Below are 27,905 nucleotides of genomic sequence, written 5' to 3'. Positions count from 1 at the left end.
TAGAGAGTGATAAGGTCTCCCCTCAGACTCCTTTTTCTCCAGGCTAAACAACCCCAGTTCCCTCAGCTGCTCCCCATAAGACTTGTGCTCCAGACCCCTCACCAGCTTCATTGCCCTTCTTTGGACACGCTGAAGCACCTCAGCATCCTTCTTGTAGTGAGGGACACAACAAGAAAGCAGTGTTGCTTTCTTAACACTGAAAGCAAAATCATACACATGCAAAATAAGTTTTCCATTCTTTGAAGGATAATTCATTATTTGGATGTAAAAACTAATGGAAAACCTTTCCAAGGCTACTTTTCAGTGGTAAGAACTACTCACAAGCCTAGTGAAATGGCAATTCAGTGGTTGCAAGGATAAGAATACGTAAGGTTCTTTTCGTAATGCTATATGCTAAAATAGGGATGTATTTTATCCAAATAGTAGGATCGTACACATTTTTATGTTTGGAATTTTACTCAAAAATAGTATCAAAATATTCTAAAAATACCACAAGAGGAGGCTGAGGGGAGACCTTATCGCTCTCTACAACTACGTGAACGGGGGTTGTGGCGACATGGGTGTTGGTCTCTTCTCCCAACTAACTAGTGATAGGATGAGAGGAAATGCCCTCAAGTTGTGCCAGGAGATTAGATTGGATATTAGGAAAAATTTCTTCACCAAGAGAGTGGTCAAGCATTGGAACCGGCTGCCCAGGAAGGTGGTGGAGTCACCATCTCTGGAAGTATTCAAAAAATGTGTGGATGTGGCGCTTTGGGACAGGGTTTAGGGGGCATGGTGGCATTGGGTTGACGTTTGGACTTGATGATCTTGAAGGTCCTTTCAAACCTTAGTGATTCTGTGATTCTTTGATTCTGTGAAAATAGACAGACACTGGACTGTAAAGACAGATTTTTTTTTTTTTAGAACTCGTCCATGAATTGTCAGTAAAATGACAAACTGTAATATATTTTAGAATTTGGAAGAACTTAAAATAAATTTCTTCATAATGCATATATATGTATGGTTGTAGGTCACAAATATACATATATGAATATATACACATAGATATCTGCTGGTACGTGCTTGCAATGGAAGTTAGACTTGAAATGAGTATTCATTGTGCCAAAGCTGCATGAATTCTACAATGCAAATTGTGTAACTTTTAATAAATCATTGTTTCTTTGAATGAAAATGAAATATGAATTATGTTTAGGATGCAGAATCCATGCACACAGTCGTTCATGATAAACAGTACTTACTTGTGCTTACTAAGATAACCCTATGTGTTTGAAAGTAGATAAGCTTGAAGGATATGTTCATAAATGCAAAAAAATGTCTGAGATGTCTTCTGAATATTTATCTTACACTATCTTATGGCAAATTGCCATACCACTTTGTGTTGTATGATGATAAGATTTCAAAAGCTAGGCAGTTTAGGCTGAGTCAAATATCCAGTGGAACACTGCCAAGAAATTACAGGAGCTGCAGCAGATCATATTGATTATTCTAATTTGTGGAATTTCACCTTGTATCAGTAATGAGTCAGTGTCTAGTAAAACATAAAAGGGCATGGTGTTGGCTGTGATTTAGATCTTGACTATAGCTCTGAGTGTTGCAAGGAAATACGCATATATTTATTTTTACACCTATTGCAATGTGAAATCCCTGCGATTATTTGTGGGGCATGAAGTTTAGAATGTATGTAAACTTCTTCATGCTGATCACCTGTGGAATAGTAATTAAATGAAAGGCCTTTTTTTTAAAGAAAGGTGTAATGTCAGACCTCATTACTCAAATTACAACTTAGTTTAACTTTACCATGCTTGACCTTAAGTTTAATATAATTTGTAATACTGCTCTGTACCATTAGAGAATAGAAGTGGGTTATTGTAATTCTTTTGTGTGTATATGTACAGGGAGATCTGGTTTTGAGAAGGTTTTGAATTTCATAGTATGAAATACTCTGTGGAGGGAAAGGCCATCTTAGGTATATGTATGTTGTTTAGTTAAATTTTACTAAAACACAAGGGAAAAATTAAAATCCAGGTTTAATAGTTTTGATAAGTAGGCATTTTGTTTATGCATCTTGGGCCTACTTTTGAAGGGCTGAACAGCCATTTGAAGTTAGGAAACTAGGTTTATTGAACCCATCTGAAAATCTGGAAAGGAATCATGTAACCTTTCTCCCTTTCTAAGAGCACTTTATCATGTTTGTTTCAGATGCATTCAGCAGTTCAGCACATACCAACAAATGTGGTAAGTTCCATTTACATTCACCTGAAGTATACAAAGTTAATGGTCTTTGTTTTCCATCAGAATTGTAAAAATAATTTTAAACCTAAGTCCTGAACTTTAAATCTAATCAGTGACTGTAGTAAATTACTAAAATATGTATAATATTTTGTTCATTCTTATGCTAGAGTAGTCACGAACACTCCAAAGACAGTGAAATACAAGCTACTCAGAAGGAAAAGGAGTGTATGCAATCTACAATAACAAAAGACAGTAATTTTGGACATGAAGAAACTGAAGTAAAAAACACAATGGACAACTCTTTAAGCATTGAGGAATTACAGATAGAACAGAGTAATAACATTACATGGATAATAGAGATAAGTAGTATTGTTGAAGAAGGGATAAATGTTTACAGATACAGTATACAATAAGAGAATGCTTGAATCCTGAATTTAATGTTTTTGTATTAACAGTAGTAAAATTCTTGGTGTCAGTAGTGCTAACCTATGATAAATTCACTAAGCTCTGAATGAAAGCACAGCTGCCCTGGGACAGTAAAATGTGTGCTGTAACCCCTCAAGCGCTTGCAATACCCTTTCTGCATGCCAGTTCAAGAAGTGAATAGGGGTTAGGAAGAACTATAATGTGTACCAAAGTGTTTGGAAGCAAAATCAAGGACTTTCCCTTTCCTATAAAACAATGAAAAAAGGCAGAGAGTGATTGTGCTGCACAGGACGATGAAGGATAATCATAAAACTTTTCTATTCAAAGCACTCTGTAACTCCAGTAAGGAATTTTTTAAAGCTACCTGAAGGAAATTTACTTAGTCTCTAATGCTGGGTCTCTAAAATGTGGCAAAGATACATGGAAATTTGAAAGCTTATTAACTGCAAACTGACTGCTTTAAAGGATCAATGCTCACAGCCTTCAAGGGTATCTTTCAGAAAACACCTTTAGATGATGAAATGCTTGTTATTCCTCACTAACCCGGTACCATCAAGTCATAGCATACTCCTTTTGGTATGAGCATAGTCCCTTAAACAGTCTTTTTGGTTTTGTTTCCCATTTAGCTAAAAATGCCACTTTCAAAAACAAACGCAGTGGCTTAAACTTTATATAGACACACAATGGTTGTTTAAGTGTGTGTTATAATTGCATAATGAAGACCCTCTTTCAATAATAAGGCTGACAGACCTGAGTTGGGAAATATTTAAACTATAAGCCATATCTAAAATATACAGAATGTAAATATAGTTTCTGTTTTAACAGCTTATAAATATTTTGCAAGTTACCATAATGCAATACTTCAGTAACTTTGTGATAGACTTGTGTGTGTAATGTAAGATAAGAAACACCGGTATCAATACTAATCTTGAGTCCATCTCTTTGAAATTTTGAACTGTAAAAATAAAGCATTACTTAGCCTGTGGGTTTTCTATCACTAACTAGAGAATACATACACTTACTCTAACAGATTTACAAGTTCTTGAAAACAGTTTTAAGGATGAAATTAATGTTGCTAGCCCTTATGAAGAAAAGCAAAGGGAGGCTTCTCCCAGGAATACCCTCTGCACAGATACTGATTTAATTACCCAAGGACAGACCTCAGAAATACATGTCATTGAGTGCAAAGAAGCAGAAAATCTAGGAGCAACGTGTAGAATGTTACTTGATGAAAACAATGCAAATTTAGAACAAAAGCTACAGGACAGCACTGAGCCAGTGGCAGCATGCCAGACACAAACAGGAAAGGTCTTTTTAGACAGTACTGACACTGTAGGTGCCTACAAGAAAAATGGAAGTCAGGAGACCGACTTTAGCAAGCGAGAATTGTGCAATACTACAGATGAATCAATTTCTACTAAGGCAGATAAAAAATCAAATACCATACAACACAACAGTAGTGTCCTTACACCTGAAGCACCCCAAACTGACTCTAAAGCAGTTCTTTGCACTGAGAAGAATGCTGTGTGTGAGAGAAGTACAGATAATAATCAAGCTAAGGAATTAAGTTTTCGCATCCTATCTTATGTTGAAGAAAATTCTCAAGCAGAACACCAAAAATGTAGCTTGCTGGACAGTGACAATTATGTAGGCAATGGATTACATAAAACAGAAAAAAACTTGCTAAATCTGAGTGGCTTACATAGAGATAAACTTCCTTTTAAACAGACGCACGTAGATGCTGAAGACAGAAATTATGATGACAATGCCAGAAACATAAACAGAAATGGTGCACTGAGGAGTTCTGATGTTCTGGCAACTGATGCTCAAAATCTACTGACCATTTATTGTGATAATGCAAGCGGTGATGATGCCACAAAAGAACACAGTGATAATATGTCTGTCTTAGGTACTTTCAATATATGCCCCCCCAAAATAGAAAGAGGAGTAAATATGGATGACTTGCACAGCAAGCAACCTGAACAAGACAGTATGGAACAAACAGGAAATGCTACAAATACATGTACTTTGAACACTGAAGCCATATCTCCAGACGCTGATGGTCTTCAAATAACTGCTCATAAAAAAAACCCAACAGATAGAATTAGTACAGATAAACTAATTCCATGTGAAAAAGTTAATAATGATATTCAGATACACTTCATAAAAAATGGACATTCCCTGGAGATTAATAATTCAACAAATAACATGTTGTTAAAAGAGAAAAAAGACTCACTGAATAGTACAGTTCCAGGAAGGAAGTTTGCTGAGGGTCACCTGAAAGAATCATGCTCTTTACCCATGAGAACATCTGGAAATTTAGTAAACATAAGTGGAAGGTCATCCTTTGATCTTTCAACCTCAGATAAAAAAGCTGAGAAAATGCCAGTATACTTAAATTTTTTAGACCTCAGTTCTTGTTCAAGAGTAAATCAAATGAGAGGTCACGCTACATGGACTTCAGCTTCCAAGGAACCTTCCCTTTTGAAAGAGAAACTACCATGCTTGGTGGAAAACATAAAGGTTATTTCAAAAACAGAGTGTCAGAATCTCAGTGAAAATGTTGACAGAAGAGAAACAGGACTAGGTAAGAAAAATAAGCATTTATGTTTTGAAGCATGTACTCAATATACTTAGAAAAATTATCAAAACGTGAAATTTCTGCATCTAAGTTTAGTGTAGCATTAGAAAAATGTAAACCTTCTGATGTTTTACTTTTATGGCAAAAAAATTTGACAGATGAGATTTCTCCCTTAATTTATAGTCTAAATGCAACTAAACAGCTTTTGTTTGCTCAGTTATGTGATTAAATGAACTTTTTTCTCATATTTCTCTTTGTGAAAGAAAAGCAGTGCAATGACAAACAGAATTTTTATAGGCATTTCTAACCCTAATGTAGAACATATTCTGTCAGGGCTCTGCATAGACCTGAAAAGCACTGAACAGCTTTTGGAAACTATTCAGTGCCCTCGTTTTGCATAAAGATTAGGGTAGTTTTTGAACCACTAGATGCTTCTCTGAATGAGGCTTGCAGAAAGTTTACTTTTTTATTGTACATCTTTAATTCAGATGGACACCTAAAACCATCTGAATGTGTTGAAAGTGTGAAAAGAGAAGTTTATATTCTTTGAAGCTCTAGAAAACACATCTAGCTGTTAAGTGCTCAAGGAGATTTTTCAACCCCTACTGTTGGCACTTGGTGACTCTTTGCTGAGCAATATGCAAAATAGTAAATATGAAAATATTAGTAAATTATTCCACGTTTCTAAATCATTAGTGAAATATGGAAAAACTGTATTTTAGATTTTAGATTAAAATTAGCTGCTAGATTACCCCTATACTTATATACTAAAAGTGCTGTTTCTAAACTCAGTCTTTTACCAAAGTAATAAAGTATCACCTCTAGTTCCACAGTAAAGTGACTCCAGTGCGTTTACAGATGTTCCTCTGCTTCAGTAACTTCATAGAGTAAAAGATAGTATAAGTAAGTAAGTGGTGCCTTCCTTTCTCAAAATAAAGCTTGGAAGTGAATTCTATTCTTAATGCATGCTCTCAGCTTAAAAAAGCAGATGATCTCTTAGGCTCTGGAAGAAATGAAAGCCCCTGCTTTTGTAGAAAAATGGAGCTTTGGGTGTTTAGATGTTGAAGAGCTAGATCCACAATATAGGGCGTTTGTGTCTATTTGAGGTTTTGTTGGTGTAATGTTTTGAGCTCTGCCCCTTGAATGTACAAAAAGCAGAATGGACTCCCATCCCTTAGTTTGGCAGCCAGTGGCAGTGTGACAGAAAACCAGCAGTCTGGATTCTTTATATTGTTCTGGCGTTATGAATTTAGGTTTACAGCTAATTTTGTTTCTGTAGCTGGTTTCTTGCCTGTGCATATTTGTATACAGATGCACAATTTTTTGAAGTTCGGTTTCAGAAAGGTCTTTGTCCCTAAACAATAGTGGTGGTAGCAAGGTAGCAGAATCCTGATCTCAGATGGTACAATATTTAATAACTTGAATTTTGATACCTGTCTCAAGAAAATGAATGCATAGTTATGTGATGACCTGCATGTATCTTTTCTGTAAGGACAGCACTACCTGAAGTTCTTCCATGTGTTCCTCCTTCTGTATTGTCAGAAACCTTTCTGTATGCAAAGTACCATAATTCCAAGAGTGACTCTGAGAGGTTCATCCAAAGGAGTTGGTAGGGATTTTAATATAACCCTGATTCCCCAAATGAGTTGCCTGGTGACCAGTACTGTCACCAGACCACTTGAATTCTAGCAAAACTTCACAGTGAGGTTGTTGTTCTGGGTCCAAGATGTGCCGGTCACTCTCATCATACTGCCTAATTTAGATAGGTTCCTACTTCAGCTTGCTGACCTCTCTGAATCCACTGCAACTTCCAAGATTTATTGTGGTTGGATTTTTCAACCCCTACTGTTGGCACTTGGTGACTCTTTGCTGAGCAATATGCAAAATAGTAAATATGAAAATATTAGTAAATTATTCCACGTTTCTAAATCATTAGTGAAATATGGCAGACCATTTGAACCCATGATATCCCTACTTTTTTTTTTTTTTTTTTTTTTTTTTACTACCTGAAGCACAAACAGTTTAGCCATACGGGAGACCTAGAGGCGAAGAGCATTGGTGAAAGAGTTTAGTAAGCCTGTCTGAGGGAATTCCTTTTGCTGCGTAACCACAATGCAATTTAATATTTATACAACTCTGGTTCCCAGAGAGCAGCCACTCCACATCAGTAAATGGAGGAACGAACTGGGAACAGGCACGATCTTCCTGGCAAACTCTATAAAAAGAAGACAAACTCATAACTGTTCTCCTCTTCCTCCCAGGAGAAAACAGCAGTATTCTTAAATAACTGTTACATAACCATGAGGTAACATGTATTTTCATAGCAAAACAAAGATTGTAGCAGTGATCGACAGGCATCTGTATAGTGACAAAACAACTACTGTTCACATTATGAGTAATTGTGAACGTACGCTTATGTTTTGATCTTGCAAGGAACTTGATATTGGTTTCAACAGAGTCTACTAGCAGCGTGTAAAGCCACTGCAGGATTGGAGCCTTATACTCTGCTACGACTAATCTACTTATTTGTTTTTCCTACCTTTAGTAGATAGCTATAGCCTGATTTCCTGAAATATTAGATATAACCATTTACAAAAAGACTCCATATTTAAAATGTTCTTTGTCTAAAAACCTTTGTATTTAGAGTGTCTTTTCTATTACAAGCCACCCTGGAATATGATGTCAGGATGGCAGTAACTATGTATTTTATTATCATTATCAGAAGGTGAGTCTTGAAGTAATACTGTTTGAAAAAAATATATTCAGTTAGAATATTCAGAATACGTACATTTTCTATAAATCACAACTTTAATTTGTCATTAACTTAATAAGTGAAAATGATACAAAACATTTTTAACCAGAGTAGAAACATACCTCATCATTAGAGATGAAATAGATGCAGAAGTATGTGAAAGAAAAAAATGAAGAGGGAAAAGCCTGCAACAGAGGTTCAGTGATTTAAAACAAAAATATTTGATTTTTTAAGATCAGAGGTAAACCAGAAGTTTAGTTACTTTACAATTAGTGCCTAGAGACTAAAATTGCAGTTGTTACCATTTCCTTTTTGTCAATCAGGTTCTACCAGTTTTAACAGAGCTGCCGACACTTTGAATACCTCTAGTATCCACCGAGACCTCCAGGGAGACCCTAGTGAAGAATGGAATGCTATAGCAAAGACTTTTTATGATTCTTCTTTTCCCACAGAACATGTAAGTCAATTAAAAATATTGCGGACCAGACCTCAGTGAGCTAATTCCACAGATATTTGTACAACTGTACGCATCTGGATACTTTAAGACTGAGTCAATCTCCAAAATAATATCAAAAGGGCAACAAGGCACCATTTTTCACAATTAAGGATGATAGAAAACAGCAGGAAAAAGTCACAGCATATGAATCAAACAGATGCTAACCAGTCTGTTTGGGAGGGGAGGAAGAGGGTAGTTCATTGTGTACCCTAATAAAAATCATCACCTATAGTAAAACTAGGACTTACTTAAAAAAAAAAAAAAGTAGTATGTAAAAGTATAAAAGCATTGCTTCCTCTATTACTTGATAGGAACGGGTTATTTAAAAGAATCTGTGAAAGACTAAAAATGCAGCTTATCTGTGAATTAGAGCCATTTATTCTGTGCTGCAGTTATGTGATGCTGCATTTAGAGTTATCTTATTATTTAGTAGGATGACATTACACAAACGTGTAAAAGTAGAGAATTAAAAATAAACCTATTGTTTCCCTGTAAGACAACTTCATTCAGGATGGCAATAGCAATGCCTCATACTGCATTTTCAGATCTATGTTAAACTGTGGAGCTTGAACAGCTGTAACTGCTGTATTAGGATTTGACCTAATGCTAAACTTACTATTAAAAAATGATACAGTAACTTACAACTGCAGTTGACCTTCCTTTTTAGAAGAGGTTCTAGAGGTATTTCTCAGGTAGTTATGGCTGTCACCTTTGGATGATGTTTGAGGTCAGGGTGTATAGTGTTTTCAAGTGACAAATTTGGCCAGCTTCAGCAGACTTAATTAACTCTCCATGCCATTAGCATTCACCTTCTCTGAAATTCAGAAGTAAAGACTGATGTTCCAAATTACTCAGCTTTCCTAACATGACTACTTGGGAATGACAGCGAGGTGGATTTTTCATCGAACACAGCAGTGGTATTTACTGTGTCTCTCGCTTTTTCTCACTGAAGTAGAGCCAGGAATTCAGTGAACTGAAATACCTAATCTACAGCTAATACAAAGCTGTATTTCATTGTCTGATTGTGGCTATATCTATTTTGTCACCTCCAAACTAAAGCTTCTTATGTGCTGGCTACGTAAGAGCTGAGATGGACAAGAAGAGAGTGCCTTGCTGGTTTGACCTTAGATTATTTTCCAAATACTTAATCTACGAAATCAACCTGGGATATTGCAGACCACTCCCTCCCTTCTGTGTTGGTGTCATTCTAAAACCTTCCGTCCTTAAATTTGTCATTTTTATGACCGCTATTAAAAAGCTGTTGGGAGACTAGAAATAGGCTCAGCAGTCTTTTTTGCTGCCCAGTTCATTTGTTTTGACTAACATGTATGACTGTCACTAGAACAGACTTATACCTTCTACAGTTTGGGTAATCACATTCAAACAAAGTACAGTACTCCAAAAAGTGATAAAAAAGAAATGCTACAGGTGCACTTAAAATTCTAGTAAAAATATGTTTTAAACATTAGTCTGTACATGCCCAAGTACCAAGGTAAGGATGAATCAGCATCCTCAGCTCCATTTAAGCACAAGTCCTTAACCATGCAAGCATACTGTTCAGTAATGAATGTTTTTTTTATGCGTATGTGTCCCATAGATTGCCGTATTACTCAGTGCTGGCAGTAAAATACATTTTACTTGTATTTTATTGTGAAAATGCTGTGGTCTTTTAGTTGGATGGATTTTTTTTTTTTTTTAAAGCTCTTGTTCTAAACCCACTGTCACAGAACTGTATTCAAGTGAGATATATATATATATATTACCTAACTGCAATTACATCTCCAAAGAGGTCTAAACACTTGTCTTCAGTAAAATCCAAGTAACATGGCATGGCTCTATTTCACTGGAAAATTTTACTTCCACATTTGGGCAACCTAAATGAAACGTTTGTCTCTTGGATTATTAGTACAGGACAGATACAGCCCCATGTGCTATTCCACAGAGATTTTCACTAGTGGCTTGCAATGAAGTATGATGTTTCTTTCTGAGGCCTTGGGAGAGAGCATGGAAGAGTATCTGTAAATGGCCACTGGAATTAACAGATTGCAAGTTTCATTGCTTAAATGAAGAAGTTACTTCCTCACTGAAGTTGAGATCCCGAGAACCACTGCCACACCAGCTCTATGTAATCTGGCTTTGTTGGGCACCTGTGCTCAGGCAGGTGGCTGGTGCTGCATGCTGGCCTCCCTGAGAGCCCCACGTCAGATTATGAGTGGAGAACTCATCATTCAAGCAAAAAAAAATGTTTCCCTCCTGTGTTGCCATATGTGTTTGATTCAGTTAGATAGGAAGTATCTATCCAATAGTAATTATAACTATTCAAAAACCAAAAAGATCTTCAATGTAAAAAAACAACCTCTTACAGACCTTTGTGCTAGTTAATGGTTCTGCTTTCTAATCTATAAAGCAAAGCAGAGAGGGAGTTAACACTATAAACCTCATGATTTTGGGTTTTGTTAATCAAATGCTTGCATAGCAATAGAAATGTCAACTGCAACATTAAACTGTTTAATTAAACTATTTATTTAGCTAATCTGCATTCTACTACAAGGATTTTTTTTTAATCATACTCTTCTGTATTAAGTCTTATATTTAGTTTATAAAAGTGTATGTCATTATCAAGTTTTCTAAATTAAAGCTGAAGCACTTCAAATTCAATGTATTTTTTCCAATTGACTTACCTTCCTGTTCACATTCGCTTGCTTGCTTACTGCTCAGCAAAATCTCAACAATTTGAACCTTTATACCTGAATTTCACTGGATTATTAACTGCTAAGTTTGTATTCTGTCAGGTGAAAGAAGGATTTACTGCTTTACAGCACGAGCAGAAGTCTTCTCCCATGACTGTAACTCCAGCAAGTGGTGAAAGCACACTCAGAGATGAGGACAGCTGTTCTATTCGTAACTCCATTATACAAAAACAAATAGAAGAAATTGAGAAATTCCTGAATTTCGAGAGACTTCATTCAGGAAGAAAACGAAAATATGAAGGCGGACAGTGAAGATCAGTGGCAAGAGATAAAAAACATGCCTTTTAGGCATAGACAAATCACTTGCATAAACCACATTTGTAGAGGTATTCCTATAGAATATGGTATATATGCACTGTGCTTTCATGTTTAATACAGCGTATAGACTGTTTATGTTCAAAAATGGATTCAAACCCTACTAATAACATTAGTTCTCTGTTTCTGCAATCAAATATAAGTTGATACAGGTTTTGCCTGAAGTTAAAACAGTTCACAAGTTAATGTCTTAAGTAATAATTTCATTTTACTTAATGGATATTAAGGAGTACCCTTCTCCTGCTCCTAACTTAGAAGTTTTGAAATTTCTGAATTTTTGAAATAGAAGTTTCCAATTTTTGGTTTCTCAGACGGCTCATTCAGTTTTCAAGCAAAATCAGCTGCAACTGTTTCCTAATACAATAGTTTCTACAAACATTTCCGACAACTTACAGCAGTTCTAAGCAGCAGCAGAACAGGAGAGTCTTCTGCTTACCTTTACTGCCAAATTATTTAAATGTTATCTGTTGCAGTTGATTCTGTATCAGTAAGGTCTCTTTCAACACTAAAGCGTCAGGTATGATTTACAGACATAAGGCAGCAGATCTTGCTTCATAAAGCTTCACTTCTAACTGGTGCACATTTTTCCTCCCTTAGGGTATGAAGGAAATTTTCTCTTACCTTACAATTACTTGCATTATCATTTTTCTGATCTCCCTCCCTTCCTCCCCACACCTCTTGCAAAGATAGATCCTCATATTGTAAACTTAAACAAGAACAAAAGAAGCATAACCAATATTGCTACTGTTTCTTGTTGCTAATGCTGTATGAAAATCAACAGAAGATATTTTCCCATGTTAGTTTTATTGCTTTTTTGTGTTGCAATTTAGAATATTTAGCTTCTTTAAACCAATTGCATATATTTTGGAAACATTAACAAATTGTCAGAAGTTTTGAATAAATTTCATCTATAGTGACATTAAGAGATAAAAAAAAAAAAAATTTAGGTATCTGAGAGACTGAGGAGACTGTTTTTCACTTGATTCAAATTTTGTTTCCAGGTGTTTAGAGTGTCATACAGTTGCTGCCATTGCTGCTTTCCAAAAGTCCGATGTGTGCTGTGACTAGAGAAGTAAAACAAAATTGAAAGATGATTACTAGATGTCATACTCACCTAATAATTCTTTTATAGCATTACTTTACTCTCACATGTGAATAGGAAAATTTTTATTTTCTCTACATAAAGGGCTGCACTTTACCAGTTACAGAATTCTGCAGCCTTCCCAAATATTTAAAGCAACAACAGTCATTAGTATTCTTGTCACTATTAGGTCATTAAATGAAATGTGCTGGAAAATAGGACTCTTTCATTAAATAAGCTAATCACATTCAGTGTGAGCTTTAATAAAATTATGATAAATAGCAACTATTTAACTACCAGCAACTGATAGGAACAATACCTTGCCTCTAGGTAAAATATTCTACAAATGTAAGTGAAATAATTAGAACACACCAAGTTCTGCAAAATGCTATGAAGAATTAAGTCTTACCTGACAACTACTTTCCTCTGTGTCTGATCTATTTTGCAGTATACCATCTTTGTCTTTACAGCTGCAAAAAAGCAGTGCTGTTTTGAGCAATATTTTCAAGATAGTGCAGAGGTATTAAACTGCATTAAAGCTGTTCAAAATTAGACCAATACAAACATAAAAACACAGTAGTTCGCTTAATATTGTTTCGCTGTGGTTTTAACAGTCTAGTAGGCAGAAAAGCAAAATGATGTAACAAGATGAAGGTCACGCATGAATCCTATTGTTTGGTGCCAGTCTATTAAAGCAATATCCTGTACAGTTTTATGAACTTCTCTCCCCTACGAACACATCCTGTTTTAATGACAGCAAACAAAACCAGATGACTAATTAAACCTGCAAACAATTTATTAGACCTGTAAAAAGTTACATGAAATACAGTTCCCATCACTTAAAAGAAAAACACTGTTTAAGAGACAACAGTTAGGTATGTCTTTAAGCATGTTTTACAGCTATATCTTGTAACAAACACAGAAATTAAAAATAAATATTTTTCTGAATATTTAACATTAGCTTAGAAGACTATAAAAGGTATGGTTCAGTAGCATTGCGTAAAGTATGGTACTGCAGTTCTTACCATCAATCACAAATGCTTCTACATCGTCAGCTCCAATCTGAAGTTCTTGTTGCATTGTGTCAAATGATATTTCTTTATTCTCTACAGCCATTCCCATGAAAGTAAGTAGCCTCATTTTTGCCATATTGTGTTCGTGCAACAAGCCTGTGTAAAAGTGTTGATAGTTAGTGGCTATGAATTATAATTCAGTAAGTCATTAATTTGTCATGTCATTTTTACTATATACGTTTCCAATAATTTAATTTATTTCACATCAAGGAAACACCCCACCTGTCCTTATCAATATTTTTTGAGGCAAAATATTTATTCCTGTATCTTCCTTGTGTTTTGCTAGAATAGCTAGTTTAGCTGTGAATTCATCAAGACTCAGTCATTGTCATTAAAAGGTAATAAATACCTACAAAAATGAAGCACACAGATTTTTGAAACAGTAAAGCGTCACCTTAACAGAATTTCAGGTGATGAGGGTGCAAGTGAATTTTTCAGTTGCATCATCTGGAAGAACAGCAGTGAAACAACAAATGGAAAATACGTGACTGGTGATGTCAAAACCTCCTTACAGCCTCACTGCCCATTGTTATGTAGTTGCCAGAAAATAAACCTCTCTCAGTAATGGTTTAGCAACATAACATTTTTGTGCCATAAAATGTGTTTTGGCACCCAAATTAACTCTATACCACAGCAAGAAAGCATCATGACGCAGATGCATGCTTACAGCATCTAGCGTGGCAAAAAAGTGCTCTTCAAGAATAGAGGAAGAGATATTAAAAGTTAGGTTATTTATAGTCATTTTTACATGACTCTATAAATGGCAGCACAAGGAACTGAGCCATGGGATTGCACATCTAAATCAGACCATTTTCCTGAAAAAAAGTCTAGGTCAAAGCTAAGACATTCAGATGAATCAAGGCGTTTCTTAACCGAGTTCTGTGAGGTACCAACTAAGATTCAATGGAAGTTTCTTTAAAATGAATATCAATCATTTTGTTTTGGAATGACATTATAAACGTTCACGTTGCTTCAGTAAATATTTAAGTTTGGAATTTATAACATCCATACACTAATAGGAAAGCACATTAGTGCAGGACATCATGTTGTGTTAATTAGCTGTAATTATGATGCAGGTTCCCTATTTGGCACTGATTCAACAAAAATGTGATCACCATAATTCATACGAATGAGAAGCACCAGCAACTATACCTAACTGGGTTTAATGGAACTTTACAAGCATCAAAAAATCAATTAGCACACATTAACCCTAATTAACAAATGCAAATGAGATGCTGATTAACTTTCCAAAAAAGACTGCTGATAATACCAGATTAAATGTGGACATGTTAGGGCGATTCAGTTGACACAGATAATGCTACTGCTGGCCTAAGTTGTCAGTGTTAATAAAACAACAAATTGTAACAAACTGATGCCACCTGTAGGAGCCTTCCCTGCACAGCTTTCATAGACTCGTTTTAATTGGTCCTGATCCAGGAAAGGTTAGAACTAAAGCTGATGCTGTCCTGTTGCTGAAATCCTATTATTAATATCCCTCTCTTTAAAACCCAGTATCTTGGCAAAGTATTTAAAGAAAATAATCTTTAAAGCACAGTTAAAATCTGTTTATTTTGGGGAACAGATCGTGAGTGTTCTGAAGAATTTTTGTATGCCTCATCTAATAACTGTATTGTTTTCTATACCAAATTGCCCTTTTTTTTCAAAGGCGTAGCTGAAACAATCAGACCAAATTCCTGAGGCAGTGCAGACCGAAATGCTAGAATCTCTACCTTGGCCACTGCTCAAAGACATTCAGATTTTTCTAAGCATACCATAAAGCAGGTGAGAAATTAAGGTAACTGGAAGTACGGCTGTCTTTCAAAACAGTTACACAGATATTTGAGGATTTTACTAAGATTATGTGAATCCTAGATATATTGAAAATGCACACGCTATGTATTCACAAAGGTAAACACAGAGGGAGGCAAAGCAAAAGAAATCATGACTACCAGGTATTATACGATTAATACTACATGTACGTGTAATTGATCTTCCATAAAATTATTCAAATGTAAGCATAACAGCATTTTCAGCAAATACTTCTGTGGACCAATAACTAACAGATAAGTCATTTCAATACAAAAAAATAATTACAATACAAAAACCACTTTCCCCTGAGAAAAAAAAGCATGTCTACACAACTAATATTCAAAGAAATAAAGCAAAAGTTACACTTATCCTATATATATTTTTTTATATATATAGCGCTCTCATATATATATATACCAAAAACTTGCTGCTAATTCTATCCACAAAAAAATCACGCTGATATTTCCATCATTTTAATACCCAAAGTACCAGCATTTTAAAGCTTTGAGGGTAATTATTCTCAGAATTATACTACACTCCATTAAACAAAATAATGCATGTGTTAAAAGGCTGCACTAAACTCTGATTTAGTAAAACTACACCTTTCCTCAAATGCATTCAGCCAGTGTTCAAGTGTCATTTCAAAATCAAAGTTATAAAAAAAAAATACCTGATTTTTATGGAAACATTTATTCATTACCAATATGTCAAAACCTTAATGCAGTAATAAAAAAATCTGCATCATTGAGCAATTTCTGCATTGTCACTGACCCCTGTCCTAAAAAGCTGGAATATAAAAAAACGTAATTTTAATGCATGCAATAGCTTATGAACCAGTGCTCCTTTGAAACAGTCAATTACACATCAACGGGGGAGTGTCAAAGTGTTAATTACTACTCCTTTTTTCCACAGTGTGTAAATAAAGAGGGTGCTGACATTAACATTCCATCACATTGCTTCATGTGATGAAACAAATTAACTGGGACAGCTTGCTAGGTCTAATGCATCAGCACACGCAGACACACACACACACGCACACTATTTGCATGTTTTATCTTACCGTTTAGGAGAAGTATTGGCTGTTACAAAGTTACTGATCATAAAAAAATTGTACAAGATTTATAAAAGCTGCTGGCTTACTCAGTAAAGTTGTGACCTCTGGCCTAGCCTATAGTATCAATGCATTAAAACTCTCCTCCCAAAAGGTTTAAGAAGTGGGGAAACACACAATTCTCTTCCAAACCCATAAAACAGCTTGTCCTAGTAGTGCAAAATACAGCTAGGTGGTCCGCTTGCAATCTAGTAGAGGTTAGAGTCTACAAACTCAAGCCATTCTTAAAAATTCCTATTTAAATTTCCTTGGCTTCAGTATATGGGTTCAAAGCGAAGCACTTTGCGGCTTCTGTATCTTAAGCCACATAAATAGTCAAGAGACGTAACAATCTGAAAACTTACCAAGTGAGTCAATGAAGTCTTTGTTGTTCTGATAAAACTTGACATAGGATGCTAGCTTAGCACTTACAAAAATTGTCAAAAGCTAGAAGATGGAAAACAAATATAAGAACAGTTTAAATATTATCTATGTTTCCCTCCCTGCCTACTGGACAGGTATACATATATATATTAAAAAAACCTACTGGTATTAAACAGAAAAATAAACCATTAAGAGCTAAAATTCTGTCTTCTGTCAATAGCTGAGGGCAACCTGTGCTGAGCTTACTTCCTGTTCTCAGACTAGAAAGGCAGTTTTGCACCAGAACTCATGTGAGGGCAGGATTTGTAACTCTGAGTTTCTGAAACTTCTAAAGGGAAACATTTCAGATGTAATATTTTAGGTTTTTTAATTCTAAAAGCATTAAAGGAAACAGTACATTGCAGCTCAATATTACTGACATAGATAACTATTCTAATGACTTTCCAAAGACACTAATAAAACAAGGCACTCAACAGATTATCAAACAATCTTGCTAAAAACAAAGTTACTTACATCATGGATAAGTTCTCCTTCCAAAAATTTGACTGGTTTTAAGGCAAGCAGATGATCAAAGAGAAAGGTATTTGGATCCTTCAGTGCTCGTACAATACATCTAATTAGAGAAGGAAAAATGCTTATTTTTACAGTAATACACATTTTTATGAGTAAGTACAACTCAATTTGTTGTTCCTTGCTTTCTAGGAAACACCCAAGGGTTTTCAACTATTCTTAAATGTAAGACATGTCACATTCCAATTTTAATCTTCATTTTACAGATGGAAAAAACAAGGAACAGAAAACATTAAGTAATTTGCCCAGTATCACAAATGAAATTTGCCACGTGATAAGACTACAGAGCACCCTACTGTTTCCATCTATGCATTTACTTCCAGCCCAGCCTTCATTCCTAGAGGTATTTTTACTGTCCTCCTAAAATTTCACAGAATTAAGTTGTTTAGGAAGATTAATTATACTTTAATACGTGACATAAAACAGAGAAAACCCCAATACCAAACACTGCAAAGCCTATGATTTATCAGTTGCAGCTCCAGACTATAAACAGACCTAAAGTGTTTCTAGAACTCTAGATGAAAGCTTTTGTTCAGCGGCACATTAGAAGACTTACTGCTACACTCGCTCTGATGGCCTAGACCACGACCCTGCCACATAACACACACCCAAAAGAACCTAAGCTCTGCCTAGACGCAGCAACAGGATAAACCCTAGGTAGACATGCTCTTTCAGATGTAAAAGGCCTCAGATTGCTGTAAGGCAGTCACTGAGGTTTTCATTTACGCACAGACACTTTTAATTTTCAAAATGAGTCATCCTGATTTTCCTGCATGCTCAAGTATAAACAACTCCCTTGAGAACTGTTGGTTGTACACACCCAGCAGAACTATATGACTTATTAAAAATCTAATTCCTAAGAAGAATCATGATAGGCAGAATATCAAAATACAAGCTTTTACTCATTTTGGCCAGTGGGGAAAATATGCTGTTAAGAATCAGTTTACTCCCAGTTTGTCCAGCAAGTTTATTTCTGTGCAGTTCACATCCTTAGTACTTGCTCATAGAAAAGAGCACTTTCTGTTGAAAGGAACACTCAAAGTTAGAGAATAAAAAAATAAGGAAGTAAAAAATTTGAAATAAAGGATACCAATTTAAGTTTTGATTGCACAGTCAATGTGAAAGATGTCCTCTCTCTCAGCAGTGACCAGAAATACAGCCATGCAACAGAAACAACCAAACCTACCTAGACTGCACAGATAAAACTCCTGATGACATCAGCCATGCTATACAAAAGAAGCTGTAGCAAGGCCCTTACCTGCCAGGCCTTTCAATACTCTTAATACTAAAGGGATTGACATAATTAGCAATTGAGAAAAGCTGCTTTTAAGGAAACGAGGAAGTCAGTATTACCTGTGAGCATCAACTCTAGCCTGGGAAGCATTGTCCTCTGTGTAACTTCCCAGTAGTTCCACCATTACTTTTGCTGCAGTGTCACTATAGAAGAAAAATAAAGTTACCTCAGGATGGCTGAAAAAATGGTCCAAACAAGACACTCAAATATTTAAATAATTCCATTATGATGTTATAGGTCAAATTAAATTACACTTGAAAAGATGTAGATGATCCATTTTAATTCTAGTGGAGAGAACAAATTAACTAGATGTATTCTTTCAATTCTTGTTCTACAAAATGTTTATCTTCACCCTTCATTTCATTCTCTTAAATTGATAAATTACCTGCTGGTTATGGAAAAAGCTTTCTGAGCTAGGAACAGCTTTATATGGTTCACTAGAATGCTCCTCTTGTTCACATCTGGATTTAATCACTGCAGAATAAGTAGCACTGCAAAGTTTATTTCAAATGTAAAATGGCATATCTTAAAGAATATTTATGGTCAGGAAAATGACTGGATAAAAGCTGCCTTTTCTTCTTTCACAGATTCTCTCTCCAAGTATTCAGAGTGAGAGCTGCTCATTTTACTGACAAAGTTAAGCAGCCAGCAATTAGATTGGCTTAGGCCGCTGTGAAGCAAGCAGCTTCCAACATTGCTTTGACAGACAGCTTTTAGAAAAACAAGTCATTCTAAAAAAATTCAGTAAACCTATGGCCTTGTCTACTCAGATTATTTTGTGAACAGCTTATCAATGTTACTGCAAACCATCTCTGAGACCGTTACTGGGTCATTTTAACAGATTCTGATTTATTTTCACATAACAGTTTTTACCACTAGGCGAGGCCAGCAACTTCTGATGTTTTTTACGTAATTTTCAGAAAAAGATATACACACTGAATATGCTGTGTGTATAAACCAAAGAGCTATTTCCCATTTCTCATGGAATTCTCATTAACTATTAAAATAGAAGGCAGTGACAGTTCTTCCACAGAGAATAGATTTTGCTGATGCCATCTTACCACTTCCTTTGGACAAGATAAGGTATGGCTGTAGATACGACCAAACCTCGACAATGAGAGCCCAACCAAAACTCAACAATGAGAGCATGTGTTTTGCAGAAGTCTCCCATGCACATACACAGACTGGGAACTACTTTACTAAGAGGTACTTTCTCAGTGGACAGGAGGAAGGCTGGATACTACTCTCCAGAGTACAGTGAGTTAACAGCGTAAAGCTAAGCTCTTCCTTCAAAGTAACTCAATTCCAGATACAGCAAATTTCCCCGTGTTGTCTGACAGACCTACAAAATTTTCCTTAAATGAAAAAACTGTGCAAGAATGAAGTTTCAAATTGCTTTAATTACTTAAATTAATGGCATAAACTGCACAGGGAAGGAACATGCCAACACAACTCCACCAGTACAGATTCTGCTGTGATATGGGCTTAATCCGTATGGCCAGCACAGGTCTGAATGGCTTTTATAGTACAGTGACACTATCTTTATATGGGTATTTGTTTTAAATCTTACAATATTACTATTTGACAACTTCTGTATAGGGTGAGGCTTTCTGCTCCTAGAGAATTTACCAGATCTCACAGAAGTGCAGTACAAATATTAAGATATCATGGGAAGATAATCATGGTAAACTCTTGTGAGCCTCAGCAAATACGGCAGGCCTTTTAATCTTATTCATTCTATTCAGTGTCAGATTACTACCGTAAATTAGGATGTTTAAAGCAGTAATACAGATCATTATTTTACCAAAGCTCATTGCTAAATGTGTATCTCACCTAAGATGCAAATGTGAACATTTTTTCTAGCAAGACACCTCGCACAAGTACTTTTGGCTCCACATGCCAGTCTACATGCATAACTTGACAAAAAGCCAGTGAGAATTGAAGAGTGATGGTAGATAAAAGGAAGAAAAAAAAATATAGAGTATTCAGAGACTTAGATGCTGGAATCAAGTCCCTCTACATTACATGATATTAAACGGAATTAAAATTAAATGAAACAATTATTTTGCAGGTGCCTGACATGCTGAGCTTTTTGCTACAGGTATTAATAACCAGATTTGCCGGACCTCTTTGAATGTAAACCCGGGCAGAGCTAATCCCACTCTGAATCCTGCCAGGTCAATGGCAGAGACCAGCTGTAAGCTGTATCAGGCTGGCGCCTGGCATGATATTCAGGGCCTCACAGCAGAACTCTGGCTGCATGCAAGCCATACATGCCTGTAAAACTCCATCTAGAACTAGAAAAGAAAACAGGTTGTGTTACCTTGCAGTTTCATACCAACAGAGCTAGGAAAATGCTGAAGACTAAAGCAGCTGAGGCACAAACTCTACTGCAGAACCTTTATGGCAAGGAGCATGAGCAGCAGAGAAAGTAACTCATCTCTTGCAAAGTTCAACTACCAAATATGGATCTCAGAAACAAGCCCCAGCAGCCGTCTGTTTTCCAGCCACCGCCACCATTTTTTCTTCAGTTGATCATGGGAAAGATAAAAATCCCTTTTTGAAGACATCACGATGATTTTAATCATCATAAAGAAGAAACTTCAACCAGAAAATGACTGGAAAAGATTTGCTAAAAGCAGCTTTCACTTACAACTGCAGGAAAAGGAGCACCACACAGAACATCTGCATGATCTACTTTTCATGAGCTACCAATCTGCTCACTACCAAGTTATCCATTGGGGAAGAGTCTATTGGCTATGGAAAACTACCTCTTCTGCCATACTGAGTGAAGTTAAAACATAAAATGAACCAAGAAAAATTAAACTCAATTGTTTTCAACAATGTATTCTCTTCCCCGATTATAAATCAACACGGTAACTGAGGTATGATTTTTATTACTTATTTCTCAGTTCCCACTTATATTCCCATAGTGCTCGATAGAGCAACATTCCTGAGTGCTAAAGCTGGAATGCTGCTGTGAGTTTCCCATACTGTTGCAAATACTGCCCACTGATCCAGGAGAGCGAGCCAGGTCAAAGGTGCTTGGGTCAATTCTTGTTTTCTTTTCTGGAGAGAAGTCTAAGTGCTCTGAAAAATTGCTCCATTCAGTGCAAAGCTTGCCACAACAGATGGTAAGGACACCGAGTGTGGGAGTAATACATTACAGGGTTTGTGAAAGTTTTTAATGCCTGACTTAAAAATATCACCTATTATTAGTACGCAAAAAACATTTGGTAGCAAGGTTACAGGTAGCACTGGAAACAAAAATTTGAAGTTTAATCCACAGATTTGATAACAAGACTAACTAAAAATAGTTAGCTATTAAGTATGGGAATTAAGCTACTTAAAACCTCTCAATAAATCAATAGGACGAGAAACGAGTAAGAGCATTACAGAGTATCAGTGTAATATTTCTGAAACAAAGTAAGCACTAAGCCACGTATAAGATCCCTGATGAATGATTCTGAAATTATTTTGACCACTGGAAATCTGTCATGCAGTACTATCAATGAAAAAGCATTTTAATCTTAGTAACAGGAATAGGAATTCCCAATCATGTTGTAGCTCACAGTGTAACTACTCCATGAGGATTAATCATCCCTAAATTGAGGTTAGTTAAAAATGATCCTGCTATGCTGACACAGGATTTCCAGACTACAATCTCACCAGGCGAGAATACACTAACTCTCCTGCCAGAAGAAGAATCTCTCCTCCTCCTCTGACAGCTCCACACTTGCCATTTTTTTCTTTTTTTTTTTTGGCCTGGCAAGGCCACCTCCCCAGTCCAATCCACGGTGCAGCTGCACAAATGCTGACACCAGCACACACACACCCAGGCACTGGTGGCTGGAGGGGACAGGACAGGAATGGAGGGTACAGGACAAAATTGTTTCCTTCTGCAGCAATACAAGGTTATGCAAATGTAGGAAATCCAACTGCAGTTCTGCTACCAGCGTAAGTCAGCACTGTAGAGGTCCTGAGGCTGCCTCACTATGAAAATTAAAAAAACTTATAAAACTGACTCAGAAAAGAGAGTGGAAGGGAAGGGTGGGGGGGAAGCAACACACACACATCCCAAACTACAGCAGGGACAGTTTAGATAGGTTGAAACTTGTGGAACTACGTGCTGAAACTACTTCTGGATCCCAGCCCACCTCTATAGCCCTGGCCAATGCAGTCAATACACTGTATCACATCTGTAAGATAAATTGATGGCAGCTCTCAGTTAAGACTTACATCGATTTACAGGCATGATACACATAGGATTACTTTACATGCCAGAAGACACTCGTCTGCCAAGTTCGTTAGATCAAAAATGCTTCTTATGATCCAGGATAATAATTTAAAATGGCCAAGCAGGTATTCTGTGGACATTAATTTCCGTGACTAGTGGAAAGCTCTGTCCTAAAGGTAATGTTTACATAAAAAGACTGATTCTGTTAACTGTGATTGATAAGCCTCCTAACATCATTAAGTAAGAGATAGCACTACCATGCACTAAAATGTCGAAAGTGCAATTAAATAACAAACTTGGCATAATGCTACAATGCTCAAAGATTAATACTTACAGAAAGGAACAGTTTTATTTTGGGAGTCTGTGGTTTGCAGCTAATTCACTACTAACCTTAATATTCTTGGAAACACTAGTTTAATGTAAGAGTGCTTAAAAACATAAAAAGAAAAAAACCCATGTATATTTGGATTGAATTATCAGTACAGATTCATTTTAAAAGTGCTGTCCCTACAGATCACTTACAATACATCAACTTAAAATACAGTTATCTAGTAGCTATTACTTGTCTTTTATACCTTTTTTTGCAGTCTACTAGGACATCATACAGCAGTCTCAGAAGAGTATGCTTCTTCTCAGTGCCTAGATTCCAGTCAGAAATCCATTTTCGGACCTAGATAGAACACAAGTGAAAAAGAAGCACTGGGGAAAAAGACTATAATAAAACTGAAAATATATGTCATTTTCTCTCAAGGAGAAAAGGATTGAAAAGGTCTTGCACAGAGATTGCTCCTTTGGGTCCTCTGACTCTCAGGCTCCCCATGCAGAACCCAGAAGTTTTCCCATGAGAAGCCAAAAGTCTGTGATCTCCAAGTTACTTCCTAAATAAGGCTAAGTGATTCCACTACACTCCAATTCCAGAGCAAGGGACATGAACTTGATGCCTCACTCCTGATCAAAGCTTCTCACTTTCATTATTATGACAGGAATCAAAACAGACATATCAAACTCTGTTCAGCATCAGAAATGGAAAATAAATGTCAGCTTGGTTTAGATTCTGCACACAGACCTTGAAAAGATCAGAAATTCTGTATTCTGCGTTTCTTATTTCACTAGGCTCTGGCAATTTATAACAGGGAGAGACAGTCTGTATGAACTCTGACTAATTTAGTGAGATGCAACATGGTTAATACAAAGGCCATAACTTGAAGCACCACATTAATTACCTGATCTAGTTCAGTTGGAATGTACTGGATGGCACCACATGACGAGGCCACTTTAAGAAGGCTGCAGTACACTGTGTATCTCACAGGAGTGTTCTTATCCATACCATGGAAGAGATTGCTCAGTCTAAACCACAAACAATGAAAAACTGAGTTAAAGAGGTTTCAAAAAACTTTACCGGAGTGCACATAAACGTTTCTATTAAGATGTGTGTTAGTACACAAAAAGCACTTTACATCTGTGATGAATTGTAATGGCTTCCATTTTGTAAGTTGTCAGCAGATAAGCTGAAAACTCTATTAATTTTAGTTTTAATTTTGTAATACCCAAGCAAAGAATGTATACCGGTACTTCTATTTTATGATAGGGAAGAAGTAGGTTAAAAAAAGAGTGCTTCCTGCAACAGACAGACATATCTTGACAGACACTCCACTCTTTGATTTAAAGACATGGCAAGATACCATTGTCTCACTTTCCTCTGTACAATACTTACAGCTGTAATCTAAGTGATGGGCGCTCTCCTTCCCGAAATTTTACTAACTTCTCACACAAGCTTTCAATCAGTGCCTCTTGTTTGTCAGGTTCCAGGATAAGAAGCAAAGAGACTACACTGTTCATTACGCTCTCAACATCTGCACAAAACAAAACATGCGGCTGTTTTAAAATGCAAGCAGCAATCATCACTAGCTATTTAGTACTGGAGAGTTACTTCTGCTACAAATTGTTATCTTGCATCGGCAAGAACCGTAAGAGAAAGAAAATGCCAAGATAACCAATCTGGATATTCATCAAAACATACGAAGGATTTGGCTTATGTGGTCTTTCACCAACACATCTCCATGTAAAGCAAGAATTATCACTCTAGGGTGAAAACAGAATTTGGTATCACACTTGCACTTAGTTCTCTGTTCACACACAAGAGAAGTCAGAGCAACTTCAGGTTTTGGTCTTAAAAAAACAGTGGCTTTCTCCTGCACATCCAGAAAACTGCCCCACAGCTGTACAGTGAGAACACCAACACCTAGCGCTCAACTACAGTAAAACATTTCACCAGGAGCACAAGGAAACCCAGACCACAGGGAAAATGCCCATAAAACCAAAGTATATTCAAAAGCGTCCCCAGCTCGTTTTAAGCACGGTATTACATCCTTTTCAAACAGGACTAGACAGGTTTTCTGTTTTCTTTTCAGAGTCTGCCCAAGTATCAGTTATGCAAAGGATAAGAAAATTCATTACCTATGGAAAATATTATTTATTTATTTGCCGAAATGACATCTGCACATCAAACAGCAGAGCAATAAGCTCCTTCAGTGTTTCATACTCATTTGCCTCCAGTAAAAGGCAAATTAAAAATAATCTTAAGTACTCCTGCTTAGATGAATCATGCATTCATTCAAACAACACACACTACTCACATTAGCAACTCATTTTTTACACGTAAAAGTTCTAAATGGAATTCGTATACAAAATACTCTGTGTACAGAGCACAGGAGGCACAGAAAGATCATTTAAGGTGACCGCCACAATATCAGTGTCATTAAAATGTGCAGTTTCTAAGGAGCCACAGTCCTAACTCAAAAAGAGTTACTGACTCCTGAAAATCCTAGTGTTTTCAGACAATATTAATCAATTAATGTTCAGGCCTTAAAATGTTTACTCACAGATGTCTAGTTTTAATTTTTGTTACCTTATTTTTTGTTGATCTGAAGCATCACAGCCATTAAATCTTATTTTTATCTTTTTTTTTTTCCAAGAGAAAACTTTTTTATATACAACTCGCTATGCCCTCGCAACAAGTACAGTCTACCTTGATTTCTGACTTCTTCAAAGGGCGCTGGATGTTTGGAGAAGGAAGGGGTAGAGTACATGCAAATTTTACACGGTGATGATGGACGTAAGCACTGCCAGTTTTATAAAGATGCATGCATTAACATGCAAGCCATGCAACATACCTCCAAATGCTGCCAACTGTTACTGTTGGAAAGCATTGATGGTGGTATGTTTAGCAAAACCAACAAGACTTAAAGATGCAAACCTTTGTCATCCTCTTTCAAGCACACATCACAGACTTCAATAATCTGTGCCAAGTCCACGTGAAGTCCACCTTCAGCGTTTTCTTCAGAGATTTCTGCTCCTTTGGATTTCAGGTAAGCCCGAAGTTCTGCAGCCTTAAAAAAAGTCCAGACAAACACATACGAAACAGAACAGTAGTTTTGTGAACACCAAAGTCAAAGTAATGAAATTTCTTACATATTTTTGTTGTGCAACCACTCCTCTGCCCCCACTGCTTACTCACAGTAGCTCTCACTTCTCCCTCCCAGCCTGTCTCCTACAAGACTCCCTCTCCTCCACTTTAAGGTACAATGCCAACACAGACTCAGAGCACATGCTGTGGCTGGTTTGCCAGTAACGGAATAGATCACACAGCTGTTGAGCTTCCTTGCTGTAGGAACACGTCACTTACAACCACTGGTCAGAGGACAGCAGGCCTAGTAAGTTTTTGTGATGAAGAGGCTTTCTTCGTATGAATTTTCATTACCTTTTAATCCCTTTGAAAACTTCAGAAAACAATAAAACCATTTAGTTGCGTCTTCACCAGAAAAGGGTATAAATGAAACCACCTTAGAGAAGGCAGAACTTACAGTCTTCACACAAGTTAACGACAGTTCCCAATATAATCCTATGACCTGCCTTACCTTGGCAGGATTTAAGCCTACGCTCAGAAAATACCTTTCCCCCAGTGACAGGCATATGCATTAACCTTACAATCCAGGGTTTCAGCAACAGAACCATAAGCCTTCAGAGACATTCTGTATGAAGCCATACATACAACTTTTGGCACAGGGGAACTCTTGACTGAGATGCTACTGTGACACCAGGTGTCATTTACACCAAGTTCGGTGTCAAATCATTACGGTACCATAAGTCACAGCGAAATGCTCTAGGGCCCTTCACTGTACTGAAGATGTTTCAGGCTAACTACTTGACGGGGATTTACTAGACATGTAAAGGCAAGTGCAAACTGGACTGAAGGCCAGTAGTTGTATAGCCACTTCTTGCAGATTACCAACTGTGTGTATATATACACCACTTGAACGGGAACAACAAACCCTTCACCATCACTGGAGGTGTTAAAAAAAAACCTAGACATGGCACTTCAGGACATGGTTTAGTGAGTGTGGTGGTGGTGGGCTGACGGTTGGACTTGATGATCTTAAAGGTCTTTTCCAACCTTAATGATTCTGTGATTCTAAAATTCAAAGACAAACCAACGAAGTAACTCAAAGACAAAATTCACAGTTCCCATGCCTGTAGTATTGGGAATCCTGCAAAACCAAGACGCAGGAGTAGTACGCTGGCCCGTACCCAAACTAAGTTTTCCTCTCCTCAAACAAAGTACTGCTGGGGAGAGATGGAAACAAAGTATTAGGGGGGTGAAGCACTTCGAAGAGGAAATTGCAAACACAGACGTAGCTTTCAGTTTACAGTTTTTTAATCCGCCTGTTAAGTCTCTCTCGGAATTGCCACGCACAAGTTTTCGGGCAGCCACGCGGGCCGGCGGCGAGCACGGCAGCGTTCGGCAGGACAGGT

The 27,905-nt window shown here is 36.7% G+C and overlaps 2 protein-coding genes across 2 annotated transcripts in view; one reads left to right on the top strand and one right to left on the bottom strand.

Moving 5' to 3' along the window:
• The window catches only part of CCDC73 (coiled-coil domain containing 73), a gene marked incomplete at its 5' end in the record, with an annotated part of 46,644 nt that extends 35,152 nt beyond the window's left edge, over window positions 1–11,492 (top strand). Inside the window, 4 exons of the mRNA XM_010284452.1 lie at window positions 2,403–2,568; window positions 3,692–5,248; window positions 8,318–8,451; window positions 11,283–11,492. Coding sequence (XP_010282754.1) covers window positions 2,403–2,568; window positions 3,692–5,248; window positions 8,318–8,451; window positions 11,283–11,492 — 2,067 coding nt within the window. The remainder of the gene's footprint in view (window positions 1–2,402; window positions 2,569–3,691; window positions 5,249–8,317; window positions 8,452–11,282) is intronic.
• Window positions 11,493–12,341: 849 nt separating this feature from the next.
• Window positions 12,342–26,482, bottom strand: EIF3M (eukaryotic translation initiation factor 3, subunit M; the record flags this gene model as incomplete). The annotated part of the gene is made up of 10 exons (XM_010284451.1): window positions 12,342–12,619; window positions 13,046–13,106; window positions 13,662–13,805; window positions 16,974–17,055; window positions 17,506–17,605; window positions 18,916–18,999; window positions 23,669–23,763; window positions 24,317–24,440; window positions 24,808–24,946; window positions 26,350–26,482. Coding segments are annotated over 10 exons (1,083 nt in total), but the record flags the coding sequence as incomplete, so codon positions are not given.
• Between the last annotated feature and the right edge of the window lie 1,423 nt (window positions 26,483–27,905).

This window comes from Phaethon lepturus, unplaced genomic scaffold (assembly GCF_000687285.1).
Source record: "Phaethon lepturus isolate BGI_N335 unplaced genomic scaffold, ASM68728v1 scaffold3643, whole genome shotgun sequence".
NCBI classification, from domain to species: domain Eukaryota; kingdom Metazoa; phylum Chordata; class Aves; order Phaethontiformes; family Phaethontidae; genus Phaethon; species Phaethon lepturus.
This window is presented reverse-complemented; position numbering and strand designations above follow the sequence as displayed.